At 38.5% G+C, this 18,162-nt stretch overlaps 1 protein-coding gene across 1 annotated transcript in view; it reads left to right on the forward strand.

Moving 5' to 3' along the window:
• The first annotated feature begins 6,320 nt into the window (after positions 1–6,320).
• Arhgap42 (Rho GTPase activating protein 42) overlaps positions 6,321–18,162 on the forward strand; it is a 261,757-nt gene continuing 249,915 nt past the window's right edge. Inside the window, exon 1 of the mRNA XM_027930617.2 lies at positions 6,321–6,934. Coding sequence (XP_027786418.1) covers positions 6,781–6,934 — 154 coding nt within the window. The 5' untranslated portion in view covers positions 6,321–6,780. The remainder of the gene's footprint in view (positions 6,935–18,162) is intronic.

Here is an 18,162-nt window from a genome sequence, read left to right on the forward strand (position 1 = left end):
AAAATAATTTTGTCTTGCTATTATAATACATAATTTAATAAAATTTTCTAATTTCATTTCCAGATAAAAATCCATACTGACAGAATGCAAGTTAGAGTAAATTATGAGAGACAATGCCATGAATTTTACTTTATTTCTCCTGAAGCAAGTTGCCACTGTGACTACTGGTTGCAGAAGCTCTTTCAAAAATTTTTCCCCCATCTGAAATGCTTGAACCATAGAGACTGTGGGTCTGTTCTTTTTCAATTATCCTTATCACATTCATTAGTGTGCTTCACTCTGATTGAATTATGACTTCTCTTTCCTGGATGTGGAGCCATTTATTCGAGTGAGTTTCCTTAAGCCCCATCTGGCTTGTTATTTTCCTCATCAAATCTTTCGCCTTGGCTGGGGACTATAACCCTGTGCTGCAGGGAAGCTGTTCTAGCACAGATGTATCCAGGGACTGGAAGCACAGATAAAGAGTGCTACTCCTTTTTTCATGTTCAGAAGTGTTCCAGCCCCAAGCAGAGAGACCTCTTCAACAAGTGGATGGAAGCCTTCCTTTGTTTCTCTACAAACATTGTCTAACACCTCTGTTAGAGCAGGCATGCAAAACAACATTTGTTAGGTATCTTCCATGGGTTGATAGTGTGCAAGAGCTATAGAGACAATCTAGATATGATCTAATTGGAGTCTAAAAACAAAGGGTGTAAATGTGGAAAAAAAAACTATAAAAATATAAATTTGTATAAGTGACCTAATACAAGTATTCCCTGTGGTGTGATCATGTTTATACTGGAGCAAGTTATCTGATGGTTTTTGTTCATTTGTTCATTTGCTCTTTGGTGCCTCAGTGTCATTGTAAAACTCCTGCCTCCAGAGGTAGTTGAAGATTGGTAGATCAAATGTAGTTGCTCAGTTAATGCTTGCTTCCTGCCTCTGCACTCAGTGGTTGCTATGGAATCCAGCAGAGGCCACACCCTTTAGGGTTTCAATGAGAAGTGAGGCTACCTCACTTCCTCTTTGCGCACACATGGATGGAGTGTTGAAAACTCTACCTGTGATTGATTCTTACTTTTGGTATAGAAGAGATTCCGTATCCTACCTTTGAGTCACAGGCTTAGAAATAGCTCAAGTCTAGACTAGAACTAAAAATGACCCTAGTAGAACAATGAATGTTATTTCATCATGAGTTCAGAATGGTGTCTGGCACACAGTAAGCACTTAATAAACAATAGTCATTTTCACTACCACTATCATCCCTAATTTTATACATTTGGAAGTTCTAAAGCTTAAAAGGTCAATTATCCTAAATACCCAGCTTATAAATGACCATTGTGTGATCATTTGAGTAATGTTTTTACTTAAATTCATTAGACTGAAAATTTAGTTAGAACAGGATTGAGGTTAGTTTTTTCTTACTCTTATATTTCCAGCATGTGTGCAGCATCCATCAATGATAGATACCTATAAATATTTTTTAAATACATTTTTTTAAGGATGATTTTTTTTTAAGCTAGATAGACTGAACTGAATTCTCAACTCCAGGCACTTCTGACTTTGTAAATTTAAGTAAGTTAACCATTTTGTCATAACTTCCTCACCAAGTGGGAAACTGGGTCTTGGAGGACTTGCCTAGCCCATGTCAAGGTCCTGGGTTCCACTCCCAAGACCACACAAAAGAAAATGAGGGGGCTGGGGCTCAGTGGTAGAGTGCTCACCTAGTATGTGTGAGGCACTGGGTTTGATCCTCAGCACCACATAAAAAATAAATAAACAAAATGAAGGTATTAAAAAAAAAAAGAAAGAAAACGAGGCCACTGAAGTGATGTAGGTAAGAACTCTGAATTTCATGCCCACTACATGAAGGAGCTGTATTTTTTTTTTTTTTTTTTTTAATAATCTTTTTTCTCTTCCTGGTTTTCTCTTACCAAACATCATACTTTGCCACAAGGGGGCAATACTAAATGGAAATCATATCAAAATCTATGCCTAAGTAAAGTTTTTCCTCAATTTAAAACAGTTGACACCTCTCTCTGCCTCCCCCCAGTCCCTTTCTCTCCTCCCCTCATAAGTGTAATTAGTTGATGTGGCTTTTATGCCTATATTACTGTCCTTTTTCTTGTTCCTCTTGCTCAGAAATCAATATAACACAAACCTCAGGGCTGGAAGGCCTTTGGTCACAGGCGCCCTCTGCAGTCACTCTGGCTGGCTTAGTCGGTGGTCTGGGCTTGCTGTGGCCAGTGCCCTCTCTGTAACCAACCCTGCATCCTGAGGATCATGGCTGTGCTTCTTTCTTGGACAGCACCTCTTCGTTATATTAATTTACCTACAATTCAGCGTGGAAAACTAAACCTATCTATATTATTTTTCAAAAGGGTAATGCTTCTGAGTTGTGTGGGCTCAAATATTGAGAGTTTTACTGAATTCCTGCTTCATCCATGATGTCACATGGTACGTTTCCTTCCTTTATTTAACCTGCTTCTGCTCATCTCTTTACTATCTCAAGAGTACCTACCTACCTGATTCAAGCTCTCTTCTCAGCTCTCAACCACTTAAGACTTTAGCTTGTTGGTCTTCCAATCATTGCTCTTTAGTCCTTTTATTGGATAATGAGCCCTTGCTATCCATAGACTCATACAAATGTGGTCTGTGTTCTGTGGTCTTCCTGTGAAAGACTACCATGTCTAACTTCCAGACAAAGCAAAGTTTTTTTTCAACCTAAGCTATCTTTAGCATTTGTCAGTGTTTCACAACAGATGTTGAGAGGGCCTTTGCAACTTGTGGGAGCATTTTTTTTTTTTTTTGGCTGCAAAAGATAATGTTACTAAGTCACGTAGGCTGCTGTTGCTAATGATGTGAATGCTTGTCTACTGGAGTGTACAATATCATACACCACCAGTCTGGAAGAAATAATGATGTTAGGAACATTGTGTGGGACAAAAATAATAATGGGAATGCTTTTAATAAGGCAGAATAAACTACCTGTTATCTAAAGGCTTAATCTGGACTTTCCTTTTCTGCTGGTAGAAGAGACTCTAAGAAATTGTGAATGCAAAAAGTTATGTATGTGATTTTAAATACACAATCTGGTTCTTAGGTCTCCTTTGCTTCTCTCATTAGTGGCTGAATCACTTAAGGAAAATAAGACAGACACAAAAGGGCACTGTATTGATCCCACTGATACAAGGCATCAAAATTGTCAAATTCATAGAAATAGAAAGTAGAATGATGGTTACTAGGGACTGACAATAAGGAATCACTGTTCAATGGGCACTGAGTCTCAGCTGGGGAAGATGAGAAAGTTCTGGACGTGGAAGGTGGCGATGATGGCACAAGATTGTGAATGTACTTGATGTCACTGAATTGTGCACTTAAATATGGTTAAGGTGGTAAATTTTATGTTATGTACATTTAACCACAAACAAAAGTGTTTTAGAAATGAAATCATGTGTTTTTGTTCATTTGGGTACAATATTGTTTTTCTAGACATGATGTAAGATTGAACTAGAAATGATATAAAACCTACTTTCAAGGAACATGTTTTGGGACAATATAATGAACAGGGAGGAATGCAAACAGTGACAATATATCTGCCCGTCTCACTTCAGGAAGTGCTGAAATGTTCTCTGTTCAGTTACCCTTTACCAGACTTCAATTTAACTTGGGATATCTGAGTCTGGGAGGCTTAAGTCTATCTAACTAACTGAAAAATAACAACTTGACAGTAACATTTACTGTGTGCATATTACGGATCAGACATGTAGTAGGTGAAGAAAAAAGTTTTAGGCAGGTTTACAAATACCATGTATTTGTTTACTATCCCCTACAACCTATTTGCTCTTAAATAAAAACAGACAGAACTCCACACACCCCTATTCAGAATTAAGAAAACAAACAGTCATTTATCTGTGCCAGTCACCATGCCAAAGCTCATGTCAGCCAACAATATTTGTGAAGCTAACCAAGCGGCTGGCAGTGCCACACATTGTGAAGTGGAAACTTTTGGAAAGGCTACCTACATTTCAGCCCATTAAAAACTCACATTCAGACAAGCTGCAGGTGTAGACAATCTTTTATTTATAAACCTTTTCTCTTGGAAAGAATCAGGTTCAAAACTGACAGTAAATCCACCTCAAAGCAAAATCATTTCTGGTGTCTCTCAAGTAGCTGGGTTAATGTGGCATAAAAAAAAAGCCTGACTAGCAGGTATAATTAAAGTATGAATCATGGAACAAGTCATGAGTAACCCTGAAGCACCTACAAGAGAAAAGTTTATTTACAACACACTAAACTTTATACACTAATGGATGAAGGACAGATGGAACATCTTGATTCCACCTAAAAGCAATGATGGACCTGAGTGGAAAAATTGATGATGAATGGCATCAGTGACATTATTGGTACAACATCTCTGTGAAGTTGTGGAACACAGCACGTTTTGCCTCGGATTATACCAGGGCTTCTTCAATGTATTTTAATTTCTGGGAGCAGCTTAAGATCAGGTACAATGCTTTGCTTTATGTATCTTTCTATATATAAACCACTTCTCCATCCAGATCCTAATAATGTAGAAGGCAGGCATAAAACATGCAACTACATACATGAATGGGTAAATGAGAACCCATATCTTAGAATCTAGAATAAATCTACCCTGACATGTAAGACTCCACAGAAAACCAAAGATTGACACCCAACATACTAAATGCTACTTATCAAAGACTGTTGATGCATTTTTAAAGAATTAATCATAGGACTTTGATTTCATGAAAAACAAGAAGAGATTGTTATATTTTATCCTATTTCATATCTCAGCAGTTGGCATTAGATTTAGTTGCTTGGAACAGCAACATGGCAAAAGTTGAAAGGAAACTTATTTATTTGGCTAGACTGTTTTTTTTTTTTTTTTTTTTTTTTTGTCTTTCAGGCTATGATGAATAGTTGTAAAATCACCGTAGGTGAAAAACAGTCCATGGCTGTTCATTTTATTCCATTATCTGACAAACATTATTGTTTCCCCCTATGCCACTGAATGAGACTTATTTAATTGACAGATACTAGGTCAACACTTGGAATTATGTAATTGTGATTGGTCTTTTTGCCAACATGTTGAGAATGAATAGTGAAAATATGGATGTAAGGTTTTTAAATCTGAATTCCTTGGTCTAGAAGAATTTAAACCAAACCATCAAACATACTATTTACATTATCATATTTGTTTTAGTTTACATGCAATTTTTTTTTCTGGTATTGGGGATCAAACCCAGGGCCTCATGCATGCTAGGCAGGCACTATACTACTGAGCTATATCCCCATCCCTACATGCTATTTTTAATGTTTATGTATATTTTTTTAAAAATGAAACTAAATGTCTTGAAGTTCCCTTGAAACTTAATTGGGAAAAATGTAAAGCACTTTAATGGATTTTTTCCCATGATCTGTAGAAGAGTTAACAGATGGTTCAAATGGACAAAGCAATGAAAAAATAGAAATTAAAAACAGATACTTAAGAAAAGTAACTGAGTCTCAAAAATCCTATAGATGACAGCAGATGAGATGTATATCAGAAATTTCTCTTGCTGTCAAAGTTGCAAGAACAGAAATTTATTAGATGGACCTCTACCAGATGGGGAACAGCCTGTTAGTATGAATGAACTAACTACTGTTTGAAACTTCTGCCCACTTCAGTGATTTGAAAATCACCCTGCTTCTAGGATGATTCCATCCAAATGCCAATGCAAGATACTAATATTGTGATGCAAATAAATATTCATCTATCAGTAAGAGCACCTAAGTCCAAGGTGCTTTCTTGGGACAGGTTAGGAATGACTGAAAAATCTTCCCAGCAACTGAGAAAAAAAATACTATTACATTAGTCTGGATTGATGAAATTGAGGGGTGGGAAAGAGACAAGTCTCAACTTGGAACTTGTATGCATGCAGTGGGGGAAGTATCGAGTTAATATAAACTAACGCTATAAGTAGTATCTTCCAAGTATTCAAACTTCGGGAAAAGTTAACATTGGTTTCTCACCCAGGCATTCTAAGGAGTGGATGAAGGAGAGAAGCGATAGGCATGTATTTTAGGAGTTGGTGATTCTTTGTGGAGTGCGGGATCTCGGTGTCACCGTGGGCCAGTAGAGACAGGCGCCCAGGATGGGACAGGGTTAACGCCTGGGGCATAGGCAGGAGTTGTTTGGCCACTGCAATGCTGGGAGTCCTGAGCAAAGTGCGGGAGGGTGGGCGGGGGCAAGAGGGTAAATGGGCGGGTGGGGGGCGGAGTGGGAGTGCGGCGACGGGGAGGAGGGTCTCAGAGCCCAGGCCCGATTTGCAAGCTCTCTGACTGAGCCTGCGTTCGTGGAGGGGGAGGGTTTCCCCTGCCTGGCGGACTTGCTGCCGGGCGCTTCGGGCGCACAGCGCCAAAGACTGTCAAGAGAGTACGGGAGTGGAACTGCCGGAAGTGTCTGCGCGCCGTGGGAGAAACTTTGCTGCCCCGGCTGCGGCCCGGAGCCTCTCCACCCTAGTGCTCTGAGCGACGATGCGCCCCGATGACAACGACCTGAGCAGACCCGCGCCTCGGCCAGCCGCCCGCGCCTGCGTTCGCCTTGCCTCTGGGGAGGAAGACTAGCCCGGCGCAGGCGGCTCGGCGAGCGGGGCCCGTTTCCTCCGCGCCGTCCCCTTGCGTCCCGGCGCGTTCTCCGCGATCGCGCGTCCCCAGCGCCGGCCGCGGTCGCCGGCTGTCCCTACCCTGACCGCCGGCCCCGACGTGCCCTCGGCCGCAGCTGGCAGTGCTTGTGCCATGGGGCTACCCACTCTGGAGTTCAGCGATTCCTACTTGGACAGTCCGGACTTCAGGGAGCGACTGCAGTGTCACGAGATTGAGTTGGAGCGAACCAACAAGTTCATCAAAGAGCTCATTAAGGACGGCTCTTTGCTTATTGGGGCGCTGAGGAGTAAGTAGAAGACCGGCTTGGGAGGGAAGGGAGCGCGCCAGGATCTGGAGAGTCCCCGCGGGGTGTGGGTCCGAGGGTTGGGTTGGAGGAGACGGAGCTTCTTTTGTTTGAATGGATTTGGGGACAAAAGCTGAAGAGCTCCCCTGCTGGTGGCCAACAAAGTTTGTTCTTAGGTGTTCTTATTTGCTTTCATGTCTGCAGAGAAGGGAAAGTTTCCTAAGGGACACAGAGTATATCCTAAGGAAAGTCACTCAAAGTCACCTTTCTCATCACACCGCTGGAAAGTTGTTGGGGGCTTTTACTTTCCGTGTGTGTGTATGTGCCTAGTTTGAACACTTTTTAAAAATTCCTTAAAAAGGAGGGGGCTAAGAACATTTTTAAAGATGAAATTAAGCTAGTCTTATTTTCAAAGACAATTATCAATTTTTCATATACTTAAATAGCTTGTCACTGGCCACAGTCATTGAGTCGGCTTTTAAAAAATTACATATTTGAGTTTTGCCATTTAGTAAGATGATCAAAGTTAGTATGGCACCAGTGGGTTTAAATCCTTTGCAAGTTTCCTGTGCGCGTTAAGTTCTGGTTTACATTGTGTGTGGTGTTGGTAGAGCCTTGAGGGTGAGAGTTCAGGGGCTAAAGGTCAATCTGAACTTCCGTGGAATGTAACTACCCTCATGACTTCTCCAGCCTCCCACCCTTATACCTCCTGACAGGATTTTATTTTCTTCTTTCCTGCTTTGGAACTTCACGTTCAATTACTAAGACTAAAAAGTTAGTCTGAAACTTTTTATACTTTGCATCCCATACAAGGAATTGAGTGACTAATGATAAGGATTAATTACCTTTCCCAGGACATATTTGCATCTTTTTTTTTTTTTTTTTTGGCCGGGTGGGGGGAGTACCTGGGAATGAACTCAGGGGCACTAGACCACTGAGCTACATCCCCAGCCCTATTTTGTATTTTGGTTTAGAGACAGGGTTTCACTGAGTTGCTTTGCGTCTTACTTTTGCTGAGGCTGGCTTTGGACTCTTGATCCTCCTGCCTCAGTCTCCCCAGCAGCTGGGATAACTGGCGAAGGCCATGGCTCCTGGTCTCATATTTGTGTCTTAATGGAAGTTTTTGAACGCTTTAGTTTCTGAAATGAAACCCTGGAGTCTTTGGCCTCTGATGGCTGGGTGAATGAGGTATTTTCACCAGGTTGAGCAGCCTTTGGGCGATTAAGTATTCCCAAAGACAGATAGAGGGACAGCATCTTTGTTTATGTCAGTGCAAGGTCAGCAACATGATGAGGATGTGTGTGTGCCTGAAACTGAGATACTTAGCCTCTGATCTGTATTTGAAGCATGTATTATTAGTAAGAATGGGGCTTAGAGAGATGTCTTGAGATTTATGTGTTCCCTAAATCTCTTTTTGTTTTAACCATCCCAAATGCTAAAACATTTACTTTCCACTTGTGCTGTTTAACCAGGGTAAAGAAAACTTGTTTTATGTCCGTATTTGCTTAGTTTCTAAATTTGAGGCTGCTACAGTAATGGTGTTTACAGTGACGGGTGAGAAATAAAGTTTATTAGCAGTTCTTTGTATGTTGAATAGACTCACATGTGAACTTTCCTTCCTCTGGTTTGTGAATCCTGGTTGAAGTCTCTTTCATGTTAGAGAGCATGATGCTTCTTCAAAAAGAGCGTCCCTATCTCAAGTACTAAGTGTGGGACTGATTCTTGCTGGAGCTGCCAGATGTTCTATATTTTCCTTCCACTCTGCATGAGATTAACTTCAGTGTTTTGAAAGTTGAAAATGCTTACATAGCTATGATAAATGCACTGACATACACATTATTTTACTCCTGATGTTACATACTTTCTTGTGATTCTTGAATCTGGCTTTGTAAATATCAGGTGATTCCCATCTTTATAGCTATGCTCTTTCATTTATAAGTGAAGATACCATGAGAATGTAAGTTCCTTGATAGACCTAGCCTTATTAATTTGGCCTCATGCACTTAAATATACAACCCGCTGTCTTTGTAGGTTTCTTAGCTTTGTGAGAGTATATACTCTAACCAACGTTTGATTATTACTGTTTTCATTGTGGAAGGGAAATATTTTATTCTTTGTAAAAAGAATTCCCAGCATCAGCTGCAAAATGGGAAGTTTTAGAGCAAAGGAATCCTGAAGTCACATGATAGCACTGCTTTTTTTCCCCACCAAACCACCTTAGGTCCCTTGGGGAGGATGCTTGAGGCTAGCCTGCAGCTGCTAAATGCTGATTAGATAAGTGTCTAAAGGATTTGAGACCTGCTTAGTCCTATCCCAGGTACATTAAGGAAGCACTCTCTCCCCAAGTCCTGTCCCTCCTGTTTTTCTTCCTGTCTGAGGAGGCCTTCCCTAATTTTATACCAGCTTTTTCAGTAGGGATTTTTGTTATCCCTTTCATTTTTTATTTATTTATTTTTTTAGCATCTTGTTGTTTCATTGATAACTAATGATTTCCTAATGAATGTAACCTTGCTTAGCTGACAATCATTAATGTCTTATTATTTCTCTCCTTGTTAATAATTTCTGAGGAGGGTTTGATTAATGCAAGGATGACTGACTGTTCCACTAGATGCCACATATGCTCCTTGATCTATGACTAAGGATTTAGATTTATTTAGAAAGAATATTATAAATGGAACTAGATGATCTGTCCTAAACTACAAGATTCCATTTTAAAATACCATGAGATATTTAGTATTTTTTCAAAAATGAATAAATTGTTATATTCCATGTGTCCATCTACTCTAAGAAAAAGAATGATAGTTCAGTATTATGACCTAGACTTGAGTTTAAATTTGGGTGCTGTCCAAGTGCTGTGTGTTGGAAAATAAATTGAGTGCTACTTTCCCTGCAAAATGAGGAAAACATCTATAGAAATTTTACCACTAGGATTATTTGTTAATTTTGTCACATACCATTTAGACATTTTGTGAGAAATATTTGGGAATATTCTTGATATCTGTGGATTAAGCTTATTTCATGAAGTATGACTCAAAATCTCCACACTTTTCCTCAAATGTTATTCTTTGAGTTTTATTCCTTTGTTAGGTTCCAGACTTAAAACTTGAACTGTGAAATCATAGGTTGTTTTTACTTCTTAATTTTCTCCTTTTAAGGATCATAACAAAGAAATATCTAAAAATTGCTCTCCTGTCATTTTCCTTTATCTTTATACTTTTGAATTCAAAGAATCATCTATAAGAGGACAAGCTTTGTTCTTAGAAGAATACACAGACTCCCTGAAAAAAAAATCAGGGGGAGGGATAGAGAGAATTAGAAATTTCTAAGTGATTTTGATTTTAAGTTTTCTAACTACAAAAATGATAAATGTGAGTTAATTCACATTAGCCATTCTACAATGTATACATATACCAAAATGTAATATGTACCATTTCAATGCATACCATTTCTGTCAATTAAGATCAATTGAAAATACTGTAGACCTCTATATCTGTGGATTCCCTATCTGCAGATTCAACCAGCCATGGGTTGAAAATATTCAGGAAAAAAAAAAAAAAACGACGAGAAAACAGGATAAGACTGCATATACAGACTTTCTCTATTTTCTCCAAGCAGTACAGTATAGCAACTATTTATGTAACATTTATATTTTAGTAGGTACCATAAGCAATCAGGGTGATTTAGAGTATATGGGTGGAAGTGCATAGATTATGTGCAAATGCTACTCCATTTATACAAGGGACTTAAGCACCCTGGGATTTTGACATTGATGTGGCTTCTGGAACCAGTCCTCTGTGTCTCTTGAAATAGCACCATAGACAGAACTGACCTTGTGAGGAGAGCAGTCTTCTATCCTGCCTTGCAGCATCCTGGCCAGTCCTTCTTCCTTTCCTCTTGTTGCCTTAAGCTGGGACTGGCCAGCTGTTTGGTCTGCCTTGAAGTAAGAATTTCTCAAACTTGTATGTTTGGAATTCTTTTAAAGGAAAAAAACAGTTAATGGACTGTAATACAGATTTAATTGTCTATTATGATAGTTAATTAAATATACACAAACATGAAACTCTACCTCTGTGTATGACAGTCATACTATCTTAAAAGCAAATTAGTCTACAAGTTTAATACAGTCAACATCAAGAAACCAATACAACATTTTTCAACTACATTTAATTAATCTAATGGATGTTTTACTGAAACAAATTTTCCTCTCACACAGAGATTGCTGATAATACCTTATGTGTTGTCATTTCATTTTCTCACTGTTTTTACTGGTAGAAACTGCACTGCTTCTGAATCTTCTAGTCCTGTCAAAAGGCCTTCCATCACAGGCTTTATTTATTTATTGGTCACACTGCTTCTGTTCTGGAAGCTGAAGTTCCTAGCACTTGTGACCCATGAAACAAACAAGGAGGGCACCTATTCCATTGGTTTGTTGATAATAAGTGGATGATGTAGAATATACAGTTAATGAGGACATTGTCAGGAGCAAGCAGTTTTTCCTAACGGTGTCACCTTCTGTGGCCACAGACCTCAATATGAAGTACACTGCTCTGATGCACTTGTGATCTGGGGGTTAGGTAAGTGTTTATAGGAAGAGAAAACCATAAGTGCATACAACTACATTGAAATGTCTTAAAAAGGGTGAAGCACCCCCATCTTGCACCTGCTGTTTCACAAACTCACCCTGGCCTTGTCGCACCTGGTGTTTTACTTTAAGCCAGTCTCTGGTGTACGCTCAGGGCCCTCTTTACTACCAGAAGTTTTGGTGGCATGGGGAAGAAGTTGAGAAAAAAGAGGAGAAAAACAAAAAGTAAGAAAAACTTTCCATAATTCCTTTTTAAAAATTAATTAATTAATTTGTTGGTTTTAGATATACATAACAGTAGGGTGTGTATTTTGGCATATTATACATACACAGGGAGCAGCCCATTACAGTTTTGATTCCATTCTTGTGGTTGAAAATGATGTGGAGTTACACTGGTTGTGTATTCTTATATGAGCATAGAAAAGTTATGTCTGATTCATTCCACTGTCTTTCCTATTCCCATCCTCCAATGCTTCCCTTCATTCCCCTTTGTCTAATCCAATGAACTTCAATATTTTCCCTTCCTACACTCCCTTGCTATGGGTTAGCATCCACATTTCAGAGAGAACATTTGACCTTCAGTTTTTTGGAATTGGCTTATTTCACTTAGCATGATATTCTCCAGTTCTCTTCATTTACTGGGGAATGCCATAATTTCATTCTTCTTTATAGACGAGTAATATTCCATTGAGTATATATACCACATTTTCTGTATCCATTTATCTGTTGAGGGCACCTAGGTTGGTTCTAGAGCTTGCCTATTGTGAATTGAGCTGCTATAAACATTGATGTGGCTGTGTCACTGTAGTATACTGATTTTAAGTCCTTTGGGTATAAGCTGAGGAATAGGATAACTGGGTCAAATGGTGGTTCCATTGCAAGTTTTCAAAGGAATCTCCATACTTCTTTCCCAGAGTGGTGGTACCAATATGCAGTTCCACCAGCAGTGTATGAATGAACCTTTTCCCCTACATCCTTGCCAACATTTATTGTTATTTATATTCTTGCTAATTGCCATTATGAATGGAGTGAGATAAAATCTCAGTGTAGTTTTAATTTACATTTTTCTAATTGCTAGAGATGTTGAACATTTTTTCATGTATTTGTTGGCCATTCATATTTCTTCTTCTGTGAAGTGCCTGTTCAGTTCCTTTGCCCATTATTGATTGGGTTATTTGTTTTTTGGGTGTTAAGTTTTTTGAGTTATTTGTATATCCTGGAGATTAATGCTCTATCTGAGGTGCCAGTGGTAAAGATTTTCTCCTATTCTATAGACTCTCTGTTCATGTTATTGATTGTTTTAGTTTGATTCCATTCCATTTATTGATTCTTTTTTTTAGACATAGTGTCATTTTTAATACCTTTATTTTGCATATTTATTTTCATGTGGTGCTGGGGAATGAACCCAGTGCCTCAAGTATGCTAGGCAAGCACTGTACCACTGACCCACAACTCCAGCCCCCATTTATTGATTCTTATTTTGATTTCTTGCACTTTAAGTGTCTTGTAGAGGAATTTGGTTCCTGAGCCAATATAATAGAGAATTGGGCCTACTTTTTCTTTTAGTATGAGCAGGGTCTCTTAGTCTCATTCCTAGGTCCTTAATCCACTTTGGATTGAGTTTTGTGCAGGATGAGATACAGGGGTTTAATTTCAAACTACTATATATGGATTTCCAGTTTTCCCAGCACCATTTGTTAAAGAGGCTGTCTTTCCTCCAGTGTATGTGTATGGCACATTTGTCTAGTATGAGATAACCATTTATGTGGGTTGGTCTCTGTGTCTTCTGTTCTGTTCCATTGGTCTTTAATTCTATTTTTGTGCCAATACCATGCCATTTTTGTTATTATAGCTCTGTAGTATAATTTAAGGTGTGGTGTTGTGATGCCTCCTCCATCACTTTTCTTGCTAAGGATTGCTTTGGGTATTCTGGGTCTCTTATTTTTCCCACATGAATTTCATGACTGATTTTTTTTTTTTATTTCTATGAAGAACATCATTGGAATTTTAATAAGAATTGCGTTAAATCTGTATAGCACTTTTGGTATTATGGCCATTTTGACAATATTAATTCTGCCTATCTAAGAACATAGGAAATTTTTTTCATTTTCTAAGGTCTTCTTCCTTTTATTATTTTAGTGTTCTGTAGTTTTCACTGTCGAGGTCTTTCACCTCTTTTGTTAGATTGATGCTCATTTTTTTTTTTTTTTGAGGCTACTGTGAATGGAATAATTTTCCTGATTTTTCTTCAGCTGATTCATCACTGGAATATAGGAACATAATTGATTCATTTTCTTTTTTTTGTGGTACTGGGGATTGAATCCAGGGGTGCCGTACCACAGAGTCATATCTCCAGCCCTTTTTGTTTATTTATTTTTTATTTTGCGACAGGGTCTTACTAAGCTGCCTAGGGCATCGCTAAATGGCTGAGGCTGTCTTTGAACTTGTGACCCCCCTGTATCAGCCTCCAGAGCCACTGGGATTACAGGTGTTCACCACTGTGCCTTGTTCCCACCCTTTTCATTTGTTTCTTTTGAGACATGATCTCCTTAAGTTGCCCAAGCTACCTTGAACTTGTGTTCCTCCTGCCTCAGCCTCCCAAGTCACTGGGATTACTGTGCCATCATGCCAAGCTCTTCCCATAGCTTTCTCTTTACTTGGTCATTCTTCAGCTGCTGTTTTAGGCTATTTCTGGTATTTAAGTTTGTACATAGGATTTATTTAGTCTAAGTGGAACTCAATGTAGATTCTTTTTTCTTCTGAGAGAGCTACTTCACTGCTCCTTAGGCCACTGACGGTGTTTTGCTCGTTTGGTTGGGCAGTCTAATCAAAGGTGCATGTGTGTAATTACTCCAACCACTCATTTGGTGCTTATAGTCATTAGAATTTGAGTTAAATGAGCAGAAGTAACTATCTTTCAAATGAACTGTAATTAATTTTAGGAGCTGGTGGATTAGGAATGTGGTGCTTTAGGATTCTGTTTCAGTGCCATGTTAGAAGTAAAAGCGGTTATACTTGTGTTAATTTAAATGGGAGCCTTGACTCTCATCAGAGTGGAATTAAATTGGGCTGGCTGATTACTTCAGTCTACCTCTTTTTGTGCTCTATATAAGCTTAATAGGTGCCCTTTAATAGTATCTTTATTTCTCCTGGATTTCCTTTTCAGCAGGTAGTAATTGAAGGGCTCCTCTGGGTTAGAAGGTCAGAAAATGTGTTGCTGTGGGAACAGAAAAGGGTTACCTGTCTAGTGGAGGAGGAGGCTAGCAACCTTATGTACTGCCTTCTATTATAGTTATGATGGAGCTGTTTAACAAACATCCTTTCAATTCTTAACATTTCTTATAAAACAGTGTTAATTGTGTAAACGATGATGTGTAAGATTATATAATTTAAAAATAATAAAGGCTACATTTAGTATTGCTTTGGTGTCCAGTACAAGTCTCTTAAAGAAATACATATATAGAGAGTGGCACATTTTTCCCTCTACATTTATAAACAGAAATTTAGATTTAAAAATCAGATTATTAAACTGCACTGAGTGAATGTTGTACAACAATGAAATATTTATGATGGACAGATAGAAAAGGGTGAAGGGAAGGGGGGCTAAATAGCCTTGAATCTCTTTCATGAATGTTATTTCTTGCCAGAGTAGTGATTGCCACATGTTCTGGCCACTGCTATCCTTGCTGTCTGGATTGCAGTTTCTGCCCATTTAAGGTTTGTAGGCAGGTGCCAGTATCCCATGTTCCCACCTGCCACCCACCAGTTTCAGCTTGTAGCTCTGCCAGTTTTCTCTTTTCCTGCAGCCTGCTGAACCTGTGCCCAGCATCTAATAATCCTTATGGTGTATCCCCAGTGAATTGGGCCTCACCAGCTAAGGGCTGTTTCTTGCTGATTTTCCTTCTGAAAATTAAAACCAGTTGCTGAACACCTGGCTGTTTAGGTCACATAACCTGCATTTCATCTTTTGCAGCTGCCATATAGTTGAGTTATAGTGACTGATTTTTTTGTATATGTATAAAAACTTGCATAATGTTTGTTCATCTTAATGGCCCTTGAAGCAGAGAAAAGGGGCAAGATGATAACAGGATAGTCCATAGAAATATAATTATTCTAACAGTTTTGGTTTTGGCTATCTGAATTTAAACTGGATGTTTCTGGTAATGTGGATCCTTCTTCTAGGATTATAGCTACTTGAAATATTTGGTTAATCAGAATACTTGTTTTTAATATCTGCACTATTCCAATTTTGCTATCAAAAATCCAATTAAAATGCTGAGGAAAGTTTTGTGGTAAACACACATATATAACCTTGTGTTTGTAATTTGCTTCAGAAAAAGTGACCTGTGGAATAGTAAGGTACCCTATGATAGCTAATCGGCTGCTAGTTTTCCAGTTTTTTTTTTTTTCCTTTTTACAGAGGTGAGAATACACAGAAGAAAAGTAAGTCCTACCTTTCTGAGATCTGAATTTGTACTTGAGAAGAATTTCTTAGATTGTAATTTTTATGTAGAACGTGGTAGGAAAATGCAAGGAAAAGACTAATATTTAACACTTTGTAAGTTATTTTGTATTAATGATTGTGGATTTTTGAGTTCCAATATTTAGATTCTGTGGTAGAAATCTCTATTCCTAATAGTATTTTAAAAATGCTAAAACATGATAATTTTCATGTTGTTGGCTTATCTGATTCAGCTGATTATCTGGTATAGCAGAGAGTGTCTTTTTTTGTGTGTGCGCGTGTGTGAAGGACAGGGAAGCATCCTTGGTTGGTTCTCAATGTCAGGTGATATGAAAAAAATTGGAAAAATGCTGCCTGTACATAACCTTGCTACATTAATAGTACTCTCCCTGAACCTTGGCTTTAGTCTGGGAAAAAGTGGGTAGACACATAATGACAACCCTTCATTTAGAATCAGATGCATTCCTAAGAAGTGGAATTTCTGTATTTTGCAAATCTCAGAAGCCATACTGCCTGCTAGTTTATGAAAGACATGCCAAATAGCATTCCCTTGAGCTTATCCAAATGAAAGACCCAGCTCCAGTTTTCGCTTTAAGTACACAGGAAAAGTGACGATTTAATTTAGAAAACTGGTATGTGTTTGTGTGTGGACAGGAATGATAAGCCACTAATAGAAATGGAGTATTCTGTATAGCGTGTAGTAGCTAGTATATTATCTCTTTCCAAATGGGAGCTATATAGTAGATTGATTTTACTTTGCTCTTATGAGAATTTTCTCTTCTTCATTTATTTAATTTTCTTACTCCTTAAAATGTCTGAATGAAAAAAATGTGACTGTAAAAATAGGGTGTTGCGTGGGGAGTGGGAAGGGATAGCAAGGGCAAGCAAATTTAAATTCTTTGAGAAAACAGATGTTATGGTTCGCGGACTTAAACTTTGTTCACTATGAAGGTTAGTGTGTGACACTAGAGAATCAAAGGACCATGAGAGGAGCTTTGCAATTGTGTTTAGAAGTTTGTGAAAATTTTGAGCAGGATAGTTCCCACTAAAAATTGTCGATAGTAATACAAGTGACTTTTTTTTTCATTTTTTCCTGTGGTGCTGAGGATCCAACCCAGGGCCTCACACAAGCTAAGCAAGCACTTTATCACTGAGCTCCATCCCCAGACTGATCAAGGTGACTTTGTAAGGGGTGTATGGCTGGGGGAAGATTTGAGAAAATGATGTCAGCATATGACGTAAGAGGAAGGGAGTTCACAGGCAGTTTTTCACAGATGCCTTTTGTAAAATCTTTGTTTCCTTTAGTCTAGCTCCCTCACTGAAGTGTTTTCTTATGTGTAAAGTTGCTGAGCTCTTCTTCCTTTTCCCTTTTATTTCTTCTGTCCTCCTCCTCAACGTTGGTGGTACATAAGGATTTCTTCTTTGTCCTTTACTGTTTGCTTTCCTTGTGTGATAACATCTGCTCCTAGGGTTCTAGCCCTGACCTCCTTTTCCTGAGCCCTGGGCCAGATTTTCAGCAGCCTGAGAGATACACTCACCCGGATGTGCTTCAGGCAACCTCAGACTCAGATCTGGCAGAAACAAATTTCATCCTCCTCCCTCCAGCTTGTTCTCTTTTGTTCATTTATATCATCATCCACCTTGTCATTTTATGTAGAAATATTTGAAACCTAACCCTTCACTATTTTTCACCCTACCTAGACTTTTCCATTCAGTTACTCCAGCAATTCAATACATAAAATATCTTAGATTTGATAGCTGCTTCCATTAATATATGTACGTATAAAATAATTTTTCTTAGCACAAAACAGCAAAAGTTTATTCTTTCCCAATTCTTTTTTTTCTCCCATTTTTTATTGGTGCATTATAGTTGTACATAATGGTGGGATTTGTTATGTATTCATACATGCACACAATATAACAATAGAATTAGCCACTATCATTCCCTAGTATTACCCCTTCTCTCATAATTCTTGAGACCATAAATTCAAAATAAATCTTTCATCAGGGCCATGCACGTTCTCTCTGAAGTCATTAGGAGAGGACTCTTCTTGTCTCTTTAAGCTTCTGGTGGTTGCTGGTCATTCAAGGCATTCCTTGGGTTATAGAAGTTGTGTCTCTATTATCTTACCTGGTTTTTTGAGTATAAACTTCTGGGTGGTAAGGATATTTGAATTTAATCAATTC

The sequence above is a fragment of the Marmota flaviventris genome, chromosome 9 (assembly GCF_047511675.1).
Source record: "Marmota flaviventris isolate mMarFla1 chromosome 9, mMarFla1.hap1, whole genome shotgun sequence".
Lineage (NCBI taxonomy): Eukaryota > Metazoa > Chordata > Mammalia > Rodentia > Sciuridae > Marmota > Marmota flaviventris.